This window comes from Hemiscyllium ocellatum, chromosome 14 (assembly GCF_020745735.1).
Source record: "Hemiscyllium ocellatum isolate sHemOce1 chromosome 14, sHemOce1.pat.X.cur, whole genome shotgun sequence".
Lineage (NCBI taxonomy): Eukaryota > Metazoa > Chordata > Chondrichthyes > Orectolobiformes > Hemiscylliidae > Hemiscyllium > Hemiscyllium ocellatum.
In genome coordinates, this window is record NC_083414.1 from 1,733,329 (window position 1) to 1,750,319 (window position 16,991).

General features: G+C 48.0%; 1 protein-coding gene across 1 annotated transcript in view; it reads right to left on the minus strand.

The window, feature by feature from the left end:
• LOC132822207 (sodium- and chloride-dependent creatine transporter 1-like) overlaps positions 1-16,991 on the minus strand; it is a 196,265-nt gene that overhangs the window by 168,812 nt on the left and 10,462 nt on the right. Inside the window, exon 2 of the mRNA XM_060835284.1 lies at positions 5,370-5,615. Within this exon, the coding sequence (XP_060691267.1) occupies positions 5,370-5,615 (246 nt within the window). The remainder of the gene's footprint in view (positions 1-5,369; positions 5,616-16,991) is intronic.

Below are 16,991 nucleotides of genomic sequence, written 5' to 3' on the forward strand. Positions count from 1 at the left end.
ATGGAGGGAAGGTCATTGGTGAAGCAGCTGATGCTGGTTGAGTCGAGGACACTCCCCTGAGGGACTCCTGCAGAGATGACCTGGAGCTGAGCTGACTGACCATCTCCCTATGTGGCAGGTATGACTCCGACCAGTGGAGAGTTTGTCCCCGATACCCAATGATTGGTATTGCTCGGGTTCCTTGGTCGAAGGTGACCTGAATATCAAAAACAGCCCCTCTCACCTCCTTCTCCTCCTCCTCCTCCTCTCCCCTGGCCCCCCCAGTGCCCCAGGTCTGTGACATTATTGTGCTGTCACTACATCCCTCGGACAACAACGTGACATTTTGTGGTCTTCAACACCAAGATTGAAAAGGTAAACATCTCAAACGGTTTTGTTGAATCCTCTCTCTGCCTCATTGCAGTTGCTGTCGGATTACAGCTGACTTTGTCAGATTGTAAAGCCTGTGATCCTTGGCCAGAGGAATCCATCACCTTTATTCCAATTTTACTCCATGACACGGCCAGGCACCAAGCTAATGAACACGTCCTGGTGTCAGATGTTTAGACAGATGAAGTCATTCTCAGGATGTGGTAGGTCCAGTCGATGCCAAGCTGCCCTTTTGGAATTATGGATGGTTGAGGCTCTGGAGTCAGGATAGAATATTTCATTCCTCTAATGGACATTACAGACCAGATCGGGTTTTAGAAAATCCAGCTGCTTCCATGTCACATTCATAGACACAGAGATGTACAGCATGGAAACAGACCCTTCGGTCCAACCCGTCCACGCCGACCCGATATCCCAACCCAATCTAGTCCCACCTGCCAGCACCCGGCCCATATCCCTCCAAACCCTTCCTATTCATATACCCATTCAAATGCCTTTTAAATGCTGTAATTGTACCAGCCTCCACCACTTCCACTGGCAGCTCATTCCACACATGTACCACCCTCTGTGTGAAAATGTTACCCCTAAGGTCCCTTTTATACATTTCCCTTCTCACCCCAAACCTGTGCCCTTCAGTTCTGGTCTCTCCTATTCTGGGGAAAAGACTTTGTCTATTTATCCTGTCCATGCCCCTCATGATTTTATAAGCCTCTATAAAGTCACCCCTCAGCCTCCAACCCTCCAGGGAAAACAGCCCCAGTCTGTTCAGCCTCTCCCTGTAGCTCAGATCCTCCAACCCTCGCAACATCTTTGGAAATCTTTTCTGAACCCTTTCTAGTTTCACAACATAATTCCTATAGGTGGGAGACCAGAATTGCACACAATATTCCAACAGTGGCCTAACCAATGACCTGTACACAATCCAATTTAAAAGGGACATTGGAGGAGGCGGGAGGTAAATTTTTCACAGAGTGGTTCATTAATGGAACACATTGCCAGAGGAAGTGGTAGATTCAGATACAATTACAACATTTAAAATACAGGTTCATGGATAGGAAGGGTTTACAGGGAGATGGGCTAAATGTTAGCAAACATGGGCAGGTTTGACCGAGGGGTCTGTTTCTGTGCTGTGCAGCTCTATGAATCTATGATTCTTGGGCAGTTGCATCGAGTCCAAATAAGTTTGAGGGAGAGCAAAGGATTTCCCCTGGTGTCCTCACTAATACTTATCCCAAGCCAACATGGAATCAGTTATTGTCATAGTGTTATTTTTGGGATCTTGCTGTACATAAATCTGGCTGCTGGGGTTTCCCACCTTATACAGTGATGACACTTGTCCCAGTACTTCACTGACTGTGGGATATCCTGCTGTTGTGAAAGGTTGTCTGGGTAGTGTCCCTGCCTCTGCGTTCAAGGGCTCCAGGTCTTGATGGTCAAGAAAGTAGAAATAGTCCATTCAGCCCATCGAGTTTGCTGCACCATTCAGTGAGATGGTGGCTGAGCTGATAATCCTCAAGTCCACTTTCCTGCCTTGTCCCCAGAACCCTTTATTCCTTCCCTCATTAATGGGTGTGTTTGAAACACAGTCAAACAGATCAAGCAACAATTTTAAATCCTTCCAAAACACACCAATGGCAGACTGTCAGACAGGAGAGATCAATGATCAGTCCTGTGCTGGAGACAATGTTTACTCTGATGTCAGGGTCCACAGCTCCATGTGTGAAAGGTTAATGTGGTCACCATAACTCCCAACTCCTTGTTGACTGGACAGCCAATATGGATCAGACCAGTACCAACAGAGCCACAGTGAGAGAGAGACAGAGAGAGACAGAGAGAGAGAGAGAGAGAGAGAGAGACAGAGAGAGAGACACACAGAGAGAGAGAGAGAGAGAGAGAGACAGAGAGAGAGAGAGACAGAGAGAGACACAGAGGTCAGCTGTACCCTTGAGCAGAGCGCTGAGTAATTCTGATAAAATCCCCACTTAGTGAAACACCAACAATCAGAGAATGGACCTGAAAGTCAAACCTCTATTTTCAAATGAATATAGGCCAGATTCCGCACCTTCCATGATGCAATCTCCATTCCCAACTTTTAGATGGTCTTTAATGGTACATTACCTGCTGAATGTCCCAAATAAACAAACAAAGACCAATGGGGGTCTCTTACAGATAGAGACAGGAGGGTTTCAAAAGGAAACCCAGAGAAATTCACCAAAAACTTTGCACCTGTCTAACACAGAAATAGAGAACAGGAGCAGCAAGAGGCTATTTGGCCCTTTGTGCCTGCTTCCCCATTCATTAGGATTATGGCTAATTGATTATGGTAATGGCTTTGTGCTATTAACTTAAGACTATTAATCCCGAGACCCAGGTAACACTGAGGAATGGGGTTCAAATCCTGCCCACAGCAGGTGGCATGAAGAGTCTAATAATGACCATGAAGCCATGGTTCACCGATCTCCTTCAGGGAAGGAAATCTACCATCCTTACCTGGTCTGGGCCTATATGTGACTCCAGACCCACAGCAACGTGGTTAACTCTGAACTGCCCTCTGGGAAATAAATTAGGTGGGAACTGCAGATGCTGGAGATCAGGATTGAGAGTGTGGTGCTGGAAAAGCACAGCTGGTTGGGCAGCATCTGAGGATCAGGAGAGTCGACATTTCAGGCATAAGCTCAAACATTCCTGATGAAGGGCCTACGCTTGAAACGTCGACTCTCCTGCTCCTCGGATGCTGCCCGACCGGCTGTGCTTCTCAGAGACACCCCACATCTAACAAATGAAAATAAAGGTCCCCATATTCTCCTCAAAACTGTGAAGCCCAAGAACTATGTCTACCTCCTTTTTGAAAACATTCACATTTTGGATTCAACGGCTTTCTGTGGTGGAGTTGTTCCTCAGGCTCCCCGCTCTATTTCTTTGCTTTTTGCCAAGATCTCTGTACCAAAGATCGCGCTGTAGAAGGCAACTTGTAAACTTTTCACTGTACTCATGCGAGTACATATATCAATAAAACCAATTCCATGCAACTCAATTCATCTCGGTTCTAACTGACCTACATGGTACCCTTCAACTCTAACCCTGGTTCTGGATTCCCCAGTAACTGGGAACATCCTTCCTGCATTATCCCTGTCTAGTCTGGTTAGAATTTTACAGGTTTCTGAGATTTCCCCTCATCTTTTTAAACTCCCAGTGAATAGAATTCTAATTGATCTCTTCATTTGTCAGCCCCACCATCCCAGGAATCAGTCTGCGAAGCTGCATTCCTTTTATAGTAAAAACATCCTTCCTCAGATAAGGAGACCGTAACGGACAACGTAGTCCCGGGATGGTCTCACTAAGACCCTGTACGATTGCAGCGAGACATCACTGCTCCTGTACTCTGACCCTCTCATTCTGAAGGTCACCTCACCATTTACCTTCCTCACTGCCTGCTGTACCCACACGCTATCTCTCAGCGACTCGTGTACCAGGGTGCCCAAGTCTTGATTAGATTAGATTAGATTACTTACAGGCCCTTCGGCCCAAAAGTCCACACCAACCCGCCGAAGCGCAACCCACCCATACCCCTAGATTTACCGGTTACCTAACACTACAGGCAATTTAGCATGGCCAATTCACCTGACCCGCACATCTTTGGACTGTGGGAGGAAACCGGAGCACCCGAAGGAAACCCACGCAGACACGAGGAGAACGTGCAAACTCCACACAGTCTGTCGCCTGAGTCGGGAATTGAACCAGGGTCTCAGGCGCTGTGAGGCAGCAGTGCTAACCACTGTGCCACCGTGCCGCCGGTCTCATTGCACCCCGCCCCTTTCTCAGTCGATCACCACTCAGATAATAATCTGCCTTCCTGTTCTTGGTCCCAAAGTGGCTAACCCCACATTGATCCACATTAAACTGCACCTGCCATGCATTAACCCACTCCCTCAGCCTGTCCCCATTACACTGAAACATCTCTGCATCCTCCTCAAAGCTCACCCTCCATCCCAGCTTTGTGTTACCTGGAAACCTGGGGATAGTACAGTCAGTTCCTCATCTAAATCATGACTATATCGTGTGAATAGCTGGGGCCCTAGCACTGGCCCCTGCAGTATCCCATTACTCACTGCCTGCCCCTTGGAAGAACACCTGTTCATTCCTAACCTTGGTTTCCTGTCCATCAGCCAGCTCTCTATTTGTCTATCTCAATACACTACCCACAATCCCTAGCATTTTCATTGAATGTAAGGGGGCAGATCATCACCACCTTGTCCAGGGCAACTAGGGATGGGTAATAAATACTGGGCCAGCCAACAATGTCCCCGTGGCGTGAATGAGTAAGTAGCTGGAGTTTGTTCCCTAGGTCCTCGGTACACTGAGCTTTGGACAGCAAGTACACTCCGGCACTGGCGATAATTCTGGTGTTTTTTTTGACAGAAACTGGGACTGAATCCAGAGGTTTTCCGGGTAATCCAGTACCCCATTTCCTGTTCACACTGATCTACGGTGAGTCAACAGCAATGGAAAACTGACAGAGACAAAGATTCACTTCTTGGAAGGAGGCCGTTCAGCCCATTGAGACTGTTCTGTTTATCTAGTCTAATCCCCTCCCACCACCACTTCTTGGTCAATATCACTGTCGTGAATGTCACTATCCAAACATGGAGGGGTTCTGCATCACTTACCCTCTCAATAAATTCTGTGTCTGGTTCAGGGTGAAACAATTATTCTTCAAATCCCCTCAAAACCTTCAACAAATCCTTCAAATCCTTGCCCATATTTATTGACTTCTCTGTAAAGGGGAACAAACCCATTGGATCCTCTGTCCAAGTCCCTCAGAATTAAAGCCACTCAATCAAGTCTCCGTCAGCCTCCTCTGTTCCCGTGAGATCAGTGTCTCCTTATGACTGTTCCCTCTCCCAGCAACATCCTCACAAATCCTCTCCAGCACAAACATTGTCATGGAACAGGGATTGGAATGGAATTACATTGTCTGGGATTTGACACAGTGTACTCACCACCTCCATTTTTATAACACAGGTAGGGAAATCGCCAAACATTACCCAGTCCCACAGCAAACCCTACACAGGACATGATGAAATCCATCTGACGAGTCCATGTCTCTCGCTCCGACCCTGGATCCTTGACACAACCGTTTGTGACAACGAGAGGAGTCAATACGGATTTATCTTCCTGACCAGACTCAGGGTCACCAGCCAGTTCAGTGCTTTCACTTTCAGGGGCACGGGAACAGCCAATTCCACCTGGAAAACAGGCACAAGGAAATGGTGGATCCACATTATTCCAGCACCAATCACAACACAACCAGCTTTCAGTCGACACACAATAAGGCATTTTCTAAAGGGTGCATACCCCTGAATGTAGTGAATAAAACACCCAAGGTATACACACAAAAACTGGACAGTGCGGCGCTCCCTCAGCACTGACCCTCCGACAGTGCGGCGCTCCCTCAGCACTGACCCTCTGACAGTGCGGCGCTCCCTCAGCACTGACCCTCCGACAGTGCGGCGCTCTCTCGGGCACTGACCCTCCGACAGTGCGGCGCTCTCTCGGGCACTGACCCTCCGACAGTGCGGCGCTCTCTCGGGCACTGACCCTCCGACAGTGCGGCGCTCCCTCGGCACTGACCCTCCGACAGTGCGGCGCTCCCTCGGCACTGACCCTCCGACAGTGCAGCACTCCCTCGCACTGACCCTGCCTGAATACCGATTAATTACTTTGCATCCCGGGACATTAATTGCGGTGGGACAGAATGGTGATGTGATTGGACCAGTTATTGAGCACCCATCCACCCACCCCCTTCCCTCCTGCCCCTCACTGCAGATGGTAGCTTTTGAAATGAGTGAGAATCTGGAAATAAAAGCTAATGTAGGAGGCTAGTGGTGGAAAAGAGCTTTTCAGGGTGGAAATCTGTGACAGGGATCCGTACTGGGGCCTCTGCTGTCTGATATATACATCAATGACTTGGATGAAAATGTAGTTGGATGTGTTCATAAGTTCACAGATAATACAAAATGTGGAGTTGTGTATAGTCTATAAGGTAGTCAAAAGATACAGCGGGATATAGATCAGTTGTAGATATGGGCGGACAAATGGCAGATGGAGTTTAATCTGAGAGTACTGTACTTTGGGTGATCAAATGTTAAGGAAGAGTATACAGTTAATGATTATATAGATTAGATTAGATTCCCTACTGTGTGGAAACAGGCCCTTCGGCCCCAACAAGTCCACACTGACCCTCCGAAGATTAATCCAACTAGACCCAAATCCCTCTGACTAATGCACCTAACACTGTGGGCAGTTTAGCATGGCCAATTCACCTAACCTGCACATCTGTGAACTGTGGGAGGAAACTAGAACATAGAACATAAAACAGAACAGTACAGCACAGAACAGGCCCTTCAGCCCACGATGTTGTGCTGAACATTGATCCTCATGTCTGCACCCTCAAATTTCTGTGACCATATGCATGTCCAGGAGTCTCTTAAGTGTCCCCAATGACCCTGCCTCCACAACTGCTGCTGGCAACGCATTCCATACTCTCTCAACTCTGTGTAAAGAACCCGCTCCTGACATCCCCTCTATACTTTCCTCCAACCAGCTAAAAACTATGACCCCTCCTGTTAGTCATTCCTGCCCTGGGAAATAGTCTCTGGCTATCGACTCTATCTATGCCTCTCATTATCTTGTATACCTCAATTAGGTCCCCTCTCCTCCTCCTTTTCTCCAATGAAAAAAGTCTGATCTCATTCAACCTTTCCTCATAAGATAAGCCCTCCAGTCCAGGCAGCATCCTGGTAAACCTCCTCTGAACCCTCTCCAAAGCATCCTCATCTTTCCTATAATAGGGCGAACAGAACTGGACGCAGTATTCCAAGTGCGGTCTAACCAAAGTTTTATAGAGCTGCAACAAGATCACACGACTCTTAAACTCAATCCCCCATTAATGAAAGCCAAAACACTATATGCTTTCTAACAGCCCTGTCCACTTGGGCAGCCATTTTAAGGGATCTATGTACCTGCACACCAAGATCCCTCTGTTCCTCCACACTGCCAAGAATCCTATCCTTAATCCTGTACTCAGCTTTCAAATTCGACCTTCCAAAATGCATCACCTCGCATTTATCCAGGTTGAACTTCATCTGTCACCTCTCAGCCCATCTCTGCATCCTGTCAATGTCCTGCTGCAGCCTACAACAGCCCTCTATACTGTCAACGACACCTCCAACCTTTGTGTCATCTGCAAACTTGCTTACCCATCCTTCAATCCCCTCATCCAAGTCATTAATAAAAATTACAAACAAAACAGGCCCAAGGACAGAGCCCTGTAGAACACCACTCGCCACTGACTTCCAGGCAGAATATTTTCCTTCTACCACCACTCGCTGTCTTCTGTTGGCCAGCCAATTCTGTATCCAGACAGCTATGTTCCCCTGTATCCCATTCCTCCTGACCTTCTGAATGAGCCTACCATGGGGAACCTTATCAAATGCCTTGCTGAAGTCCATATACACCATATCCACAGCTCAACCCTCATCAACTTTTCTAGAACTTGATAAGGTTTGTGAGGCATGACCTGCCCCTCACAAAGCCGTGTTGACTGCATTTAATCAAGCCATGCTCTTCCAGATGGTCATAAATCCTATCCCTCAGAATCCTTTCTAACACCTTGCAGACGACAGACGTGAGACTTACTGGTCTGTAATTGCCAGGGATTTCCCTATTTCCTTTCTTGAAGAGAGGAATTACATTTGCCTCTCTCCAGTCCTCAGGTACGACTCCAGTGGAGAGCGAGGATGCAAAGATCTTCACAAATGGCGAAGCAATCACATTTCTCGTTTCCCAAAGCAGCCAAGGACAAATCTGGTCCGGGCCTGGCGACTTGTCAATCTTAATGTTTGACAAAATTTTCAGCCCATCAGTTTCCTCTATCTCTATCCATTCCAGCATGCACACCTGCTCTTCAAAGGTTTCATTCACTACAAAGTTTGTTTCTTTCGTAAAGACAGAAGCAGAAAACTCATTTAGGGCTTCCCCTACCTCCTCAGACTCCACACACAAGTTCCCTATGCTATCCCTGATCGGCCCTACTCTTTCTTTGACCATTCTCTTATTCCTCACATAAGTGTAAAATGCCTTTGTGTTCTCCCTAATCCGTTCTGCCAAGCATTTCTCGTGTCCCCTCCTGGCTCTCCTCAGGCCATTTTTAAGCTCCTTCCTCACCTGCCTGTAATCCTGTAGAGCTGAGCTTGACCCCAGCTTCCTCCACCTTATGTAAGCTACCTTCTTCCTTTTGACAAGAACCTCCACCGCTCTCGTCATCCAAGGTTCCTTTATCTTACCACTTCTTGCCTGTCTCAGAGGGACATATTTATTCATCACTTGCAACAACTGTTCCTTAAACAGTCTCCACATGTCTATAGTGCCTTTACCATGGAACAATTGCTCCCAGTCCATGCTTCCTAACTCATGCCTAATTGCATCATAGTTTCCTCTTCCCCAATTAAATATCCTCCCATTTTGCCTAATCCTCTCCTTCTCCATAGCTATGTAGAATGTGAGGCAGTTGTGGTCACTATCACCAAAATGCTCTCCCACCACAAGATCTGAACACCCGGAGGAAATCTGGAATTGAACCTGGGACCCTGGTGTTGTGAGGCAGCAGTGCTAACCACTGAGCCATCATACCGCCCATGCATGACTCTGAACAGCTTTATGTACAGGGGAATCTTGGGGGGGGTGGTTCAAGTCCATAGCTCCCTGAAAGTGGCTACACATGCAGATAGGGTGGTAACGAAGGTTTATGGCACGCTTGTCTTTATTGGTTGGGAAATGGAATACTAGAGTCAGGATGTCATGTTGCAGTTTATGAGAATATGCAGTTTGCAAAGTTATAAGATGCAAAGATAGGGTTGATGGTCAGAACCCTTTTCCAAGAGTTGAAATGTCTAAACCTATAGGGAATGCATTTATGATTAGAGAGGGATAGTTCAAAGGGGACGGGAGGGGCAGGTTGCTTTTAGGCACAGAGTGGGAGGAGTCTGGAACATGTTGCCAGGTGAGGTGATGGTGGAGGCAGATACGATACAGCTGTTGAATGAACTTTTGGATATTGCCCTTGGAGGGATGTGGGCCAAGAATGGGCAGAAGGGATTAAACTCATTTCACCTTGGGCTGAAGGGCCTGTTCCTGTGCTATACTGTTCTATGTTCTAATGGTGACCAGATAGTTATCATAAAACCCATCTGGTTTACTCCTGTCCTTCAGGGATGGAAACTGCCATCCTGACCTGGTCTGGCCTACATGTGACTCCAGACCCACAGTAATGGGGTTGGCTCAGCACTACACTGGGCAACACCGAGATCCCATTAACGAACAAACCTAAACCCCATACTGCGGCGGTGATGTAACTGGCCGAAAGATGCGTAAAACAGATTTCAAACCCCAATTTGGCATGTCTGGAAGTTTGAATTCAGTTTTAGAAGAATCTAGAAATAGTAATCAGGTCTTAGTCAAAGTGAAGATAAATCTCCCAATTCTGCACAGATGGTGGTGGGAGGATAGTCAAAGATTGGACAGAATATAAAAAACCCAGCAAAGAACGATTAAAGATTATTAATGAGGGGAAAATTAGAGTCCAAGAGAAAGTTAGTCAAATGTATAAAACAGGTAAACTTTGTCAGATATCTAACCAAAAATAAAAAGAGTTAATAAAGTAGGTGACAGACCCATAGAAAAGGAGTCTGGGAATTAGTAATGCAGGGTATGGAGCCGGCTGATTAATTGAACAGATATGTTCCATCGGTCTTTAGTACAGATGATACTATCATCATCATTGGTCCCTCGCAGGGAAGGATGACTCTTTCCCGTTCTCAGAGGGAGTCTGTAGGTGACTGTACAGAATGGTGGTGGACAGGCAGGAGGCTGGAAGAACACGGCAAACCAGGCAAAATCAGGAGGTGAAGAAGTCAACGTTTCAGGTATAACCCTTCTACAGGACTGGGGGGGTGGATGTGCAGGAGCTGCAGATAAAGAGGGTGGTGGGGACAGGGTGGTGAAGTGGGGATAGGTGAAGAGGTGGAGGGTATGACCTGGTTGGTCAATGGGAGGAATGGATCTGGTTGGTGGCAGGTAGTAGAGGCAGGGAGGGGGATGGGGAGGGAGGTTATTTGAAATTGGAGAACTCAGTGTTGAGTCCTCTGGGCTGTCGGCTGCCCAGGTGGAAGGTGAGGTGTTGTTCCTCCAATTTGCTGCTTGGTTCATTGTGGCGATGGAGGAGGCCGAGGATGGTCCTGTCGGAGAGGGAGTGGGAAGGGGAATTGAAATGGGCAGTGACTGGGAGGTCCGGGCGGCCCCTGTGGGCCTGGCTGAGATGCTCGGTGAACCATTCCCTAAGTTTACGTTCGGTCTCCCCGATGGAGAGGAGACCACATCGGGAGCACCTGATGCAGCAAAGTCGGTTGGAGGAGAGGCCGGGGAACCTCTGTCTCCCCTGGAAGGAGTGTTTGGGGCCCTGGATGGAGAGGGAGGGTACCGGTGGTTTTACATAATTTCTGGTTGCGGGGAAGGTACCGGGGGTTCGGGGGAGGGGTGGCATGAACCAAGGTCTGTCAAAGGGAACGGTCCTTGTGGAAGGGCGAGATGGGTGGAGAGGGGAAGATGTTCTCGGTGGTGGGGTCTAGTTGGAGTCTGCACAAGTGTTTAGGGATGATGCACTGGCTGCAGAGACTGGTGGGTGGTAGGTGCGGACAAGGGGGACTCTGTCTTTATTTTGTTTGGTGGCGGGGGGGGTTTAGAGCAGTGGAACAGGCAGCGGGAGGACTGTCTGCACGGACAGAGGGAGGAACATCCAGGATGCTTGTGAATGGAACATCTCCTTGTCCGAGCAGATGTGGCAGAGACGGAAGAATTGGGAGAATGGGATGGGGTTCTTGCAGGATACCGGGTGGGAGGAGGTGTAGTCCAGGTTTTATGGAAGTCTCTGGGATTGTAGTAAACATCCATCTGTCATCGTGGGACTGTTGCTGCAGATGGAAACGGTGAGGTCAAGAAAGGGGAGAGAGGTGTCCGAGATGGGTGAAGTGAATTAGAGGGTGGGGTGGGAGTTGTGGGTGAAGTTGATGAACTGCCCCAGTGCAGCCTGGGTACAGGACGCTGCACTGATGCAGTCATCGATGTAACAGCGGAAGAGTTGGGGCACAGTGCCTGGGCAGGTACTGAACAGGGACTGTTCGATATAACCAACAATCAGACAGGTGTAGCTGGGGCCCAACCAGCTGCCCAGGGCCACCCCCTGGATTTGGAGGAAATGGGAGGAGTTGAAGGAAATGTTGTTGATGGTGAAGACCAATTTGGCGAGGCAGAGGAGGGTATTGGAGGAGGGGACTGGATGGGTCTGTTGGAGAAATTAGGGCGGCCGATATCAAGTCATCAGTTAGCAACAAAGAGGTCTAGGGCAGGTAGAAGGCCTGTTGGGGGTGACCAAATGAGGAGAGGGGTCAGAGGGTGAAGAAGTGGTCCTCGGAGGGAAGTTGGGAGTTTTTGTCTAAGAAGAAAGTGAGGAAGTGGGGGCAGGGGAAAGAGGAGCTCCACATCGTGATGGTTGTGGAATTTGTTGAGGTGGGGGCGAAGGGCCACGAACATGAGGACTGACCGGTGGGGCTACTGCAGGCTCTGTAACGCTCAGGGCAGGTAGTGGGCGTGGGGGTGAGTGGGGTGTGGGTGGGGCAGCGCGCTCCTTGTGCTGGTTTACCCCAAGCTTCGGCTTTTTGACAAAGTCTCGAGGTGCTCAATGCCTTCCCAGGTATTCCTCCTCCTCCTCCACTTTGGAGAGTCTGGAGCCAGTGATTCCCAGGTGTCTGTGGGAATGTCACACTTGAGTGTATCCCTGAATATCCCTCTGTCTACCTGGGCTCACCTGCCAACTCGGAGCTGGGAGTACAGCACCTGCGCATGTCAGTCACGTGGACCCCACTGGAGTGGAGCTAATTTACACAGAATCGGAGCAAAAGTATTCAAACCTCTCCCACTTTCAAAGTCACTCCAACCAGTGCCATCACGCTGCAGTACACAGACAATGCTGGTGTACGTGCAATCTCAGAGTGTACTCCAGACCAGTGTCAGCATCTTTATACAGGCATGAGAATGCATTGTGGAGCAAATCCACCTCCCACCTCCCACTCCCCCTCCCCCTCCCTCTCCCTCTCCCAGCCGATCATCAGGGTCCATGGGGAGACCTTGAAGATGATCCATAGCGGAGCAGTTATTGATGAAGGGAGCCAGCGCTCTCCCCAGTGTTTGTGCAGCCTCCAGCTGCCTGAGGGAAAGGGTGTTCGAGGTCAACACCATCAGATCCAACACCAACATCATGGTTTACACAGCGATGGTACAAACATCCCCGAAAGAATTGAAAATCAGGAACTGAAAGAGAGGGAGGAACTAAGGGAAAGTACAATTACCAGGGAAGTAGTAAGTTATGGGAAATAGGAGATGGAAGTCACCAGATCCTGATGAATTTCATCCAAGATCTTTAAGTAGCTAGAGGGATAGTTGGTGCTTTAGTTTTAATTTTGCAAAACCCATTAGACTCAGAGAAGATTCCTTTACATTGGAAAATGGCTTAATATAACCCCCTTATTCAACCAGGATGGAGGCAGGAAGCAGAAAACTACAGCCAGGTAGCTTCACATCTGTCACAGGGAAAACATTAATGTGATTATCAAAGACACTCCAACAAGGGCACTTTGATAAATTCAAGTTCATCAGGCACAGCCAACATGGTTTAGTGGAGCCCTGTGTAGATGCAGCTTCTATTGTAGATAAAGGAGGTATTTTATGTCAAGTTCCAGAAGACATTTGATAAGGTGCCCCACCAAATAGGTTCATGGGGTCATATAAAGGTGAAGCCATCTCAGGGCTGTGCTCTGAGAGAGAGAAAGAGTGAGTGAGAACACAGTACTGGTTTAACCAGAGAGTCACTGTGCCTCAGGTAAAGGGAGAGATGAAGGAGGAGAGTCTCAGACTGCTACATGAATTGCAGCCACTCTGTTCGCAAACCAACCATCCAGCCAACTGAACTAATGGAGCACCTTGTGGGGTACGTTCACTGATGACCCAAAGATAGACAGATGAGTGAGTTTTGGAGAGACTGCAAAGGGATACAGCCAGGTTAACGGAATGGGCAAAGGTGTCACAAATGGAGGGTGATGTGGAAAAATGTGCTCTTGCCCATCTGGGCAGAAAGAAAAAGACAAGCCAATGATATAAACGAGGAGAGATGGCAGAGGGATCTGGGTGCCCTAGTGCAAGAATCACAGAAGGTTAGTCTGCAGGGACAGCAAGTGATCAGGAAAGCTAGTAGAACATGATGGTTTATCGTGAGGGGAATTGCATGCAAGAGGAGGGGATGATGCTTCAGTTGTACAGGGCATTAGTGAGGCCATATCTGGAATACGGTGGACAGGACTGGTCACTGTATTTACAGAAGAACGTTAATGTGTTGGAAGCAGATCAGAGAATGTTTCCTCAACTAACAGCTGGAAAAAGCAAGTTGCCTTATGAGGAGAGGCCTGCTCTGTATCATAGGCATGGACTTAATGAGCAGAATGGTTCCTGCTGTGCTGTAATGTCAGTGGGTGTATGCTTACATTTAGAAAGTGCTTTTGTTATAGAGACACATTCCAACACACTACAGGGAAATATAATCAGACAAGAATTAATATCAAGTGAAAGGAACAGCTAGGAGGCCTAACGAAAGCTTGGTCAAAAGAGGGAACTTATAACATTAGAGGAGGAATGAGCAGAGACTGGACTCCGACCCAGGAACTCACAGTGGGATGGAGGAAGTGGAGGATACACAAAAGGTATGGATTGGAGGAACTGTAGACGAATGAGACAATTGATAAATCTCTCTACCCAGCGGCCACTAAGTTTTGGTCCCCATAACCAGATTCAGGGGCAGGCCATCCAACAGCTCTCCATGAAGGTGGAACCTCAGGCAGTAAAACAAACAGGGGAGTAGACAAGGACTAGCTGTCTGTGATCAGCAAGTTCTGACCAGGTTAGTACAAAGAAACGACTCAGTGGGAGGGCCCTAGCAACCAAAATGCTGCTCTTAGTTCCTGGCAGTTACCAGACTAATCTCAGGTCAGTCAAACCAAATCCAGCACAAACCAGCAAGAGCTGCTGTCTGCCTCAAGCAACTGTATTATTTAATTAAAATCACAAACTGGAACAGATTGCTCAGGCAGTGCCAGGATGCTATCTGTGTCAGGATGAGAAACCATTCCACTCGCTCTGACTCCTGTGAAAACACAAATCAAATTAACCGGCTCCTGTTATCCTTGTTGCTAGGGTGGCCATTTTCTAGTCAGGCCTCCGGAATATCCAGCGTGCCCAATACTGCGGCCACTAGATTTATTCAATTCGAAACATACAATTACTAAAACTGTTCAGGAAATGAATGCAGTGGATTCTGTTTAGGAACTATGAAGTCTGAATTAAATAGAGTTGCTCGTGACCAATCCAGTGTCAAAGCATTGAGAGCAGAGTCATTGCTGTTCACACACCACATTCCAAAATGTCACATTGTCTTTTCCGTCTCACTTTGATCACGTTCTCTCCTTCAATCTGAACCAAATTCTAACTCTATAGCAACAACAAAATATTCAGATTCCATGAAGTAAAGTAATTCCAGGGTGTTATGGGGATGAACAATGGGATCATCAAAACCAGGCATCTGAATCCTGAAGGGCTTCATAAAAGGAGAAAAATAACTTTTACATTCCCTAGTACCATTCAGAGTCAGATATCACACTGTGCTTCCAGCCAGTGGAGTATTAGTCACTGTGGTAACACGGGAACCAAAACAGCTGTTAGTAAGATCCCACAACCAGGATTGTGATCCTGGACGGGATAACTGATCTTGTTACACTCACTGAGGGATCATTATTAGTCAGGAGGCTGGGAATAGCTGCCCAGCTCTCTCCAAAATAATCCGATGGAAAATTTCAAATTCAACAGAAAGGGAACACAGAAGCCTCAGTTTAACATCTCATTCAAAAAACAGCGACTCCCTCAGCACTGCCCTCCCCCACAAAACCCAGGATCAGCGGAGACCTGACACAGCTTCATCAATGTAAGTTCAGGCTGCTGTGGTGGGGGGTTTTTTGGTGGAGGTGGAGTCAGGGAATATTATGGAATCAAACCAGATAAGTGAAGCCAGATCCTAATAATTCATAGTTGAAAATGTGTTGTTGGTTAAAGCACAGCAGGTTAGGCAGCATCCAAGGAATAGGAAATTCGACGTTTCGGGCATAAGCTCTTCATCAGTTTCCTGATGAAGGGCTTATGCCCGAAACGTCGAATTTCCTATTCCTTGGATGCTGCCTAACCTGCTGTGCTTTAACCAGCAACACATTTTCAGCTCTGATCTCCAGCATCTGCAGACCTCATATTTTACCCTAATAATTCATAATCTAACTGAATACTGGGAGAGGCCTGAGGAGCTGAATGACCTCTTTGTTCCTGAGAACTTTGACCATCTGCTGCCCCCTGTGGGGGCTACAGGCTCAGTTGGCACTGCTCTGGGGGGGAGGGGGGAGGTGGTGTGCGGAGGGGCAGGGAGGGGGAGAGGGAGAGGGGTGCGTGGTGGAGGGAGAGAGGGGTGGGTGGGGGAGCTCTGGGGTTTTCCAGCCCAGGGCCAGAGTGAAGCCTTTCCAGAGGGAGCTGTCCCCAAAACCCCACCCCTCATCCCCACCCTCACCCCCATTCTCACCCCACCCCCGGACAGCACAGGGTTGGTCCGTCAGAGCACCTGCATCCACTCAATGGGCTGAACGGCCTCCTGTGCCCTTGCTGTTGTAAGTTTCTGCGAGAGGTGAACAGTGACCGAGGTGCAGTATGAATCAGGAAGAGAAACAGCACTGCAGTGTAGATCACATGAAACGCACTGACGTCCCAGTCATTGCTGTAATATCCCAGAGGGGAGCTAGCACAGGGAAAGGTACAATGTCAAACTGAGAATAAAATTCCCCTCAGCGTCTTCCTGCTCACCAATCTCACAGCCAGTGGCTCAACAAAGCTATTTGATTCAAGTGTTTATAGATCAAGAGATTTCAGAACTCTCACACAAACAGAAAGACACAAACATTACATGTTCACACAGAGAGAAACCCACACACAGACATAATCATACAAATCAGACGCACACAGACACACTGACACACCGAGATGTATTTATACAGACACACTGACACACAAACACTGCAGCATATTCCCAGGTAGTTTGAAGAGGGGGGACAAAGGTCAGACTGCAGCAGGAACAAGGAGCTCAATTGTGTCAGTCTGGTGCAGGCGAGCCCTGTGCAGGTGCTGAAGGTCAGAGAAGCATTGTATTGCAGACCTTATTCACTCAAAGCATTGAAAATGACGCCATACACTCCCTGATGAGAGCTGATTCAAAATTAAACAGCTGCTCGGTTACGTTTCATTTCCAAAAATATTTCAAATCAGGACAACAATTCTGCTGGGATTGAAGGTGCTGCTGACTCGAGGATCACACGCTTCCCTGTCTCCCCCTCAACAGTGGTTTCCTTCTCTCTGCCCATGTTTCACTCGCT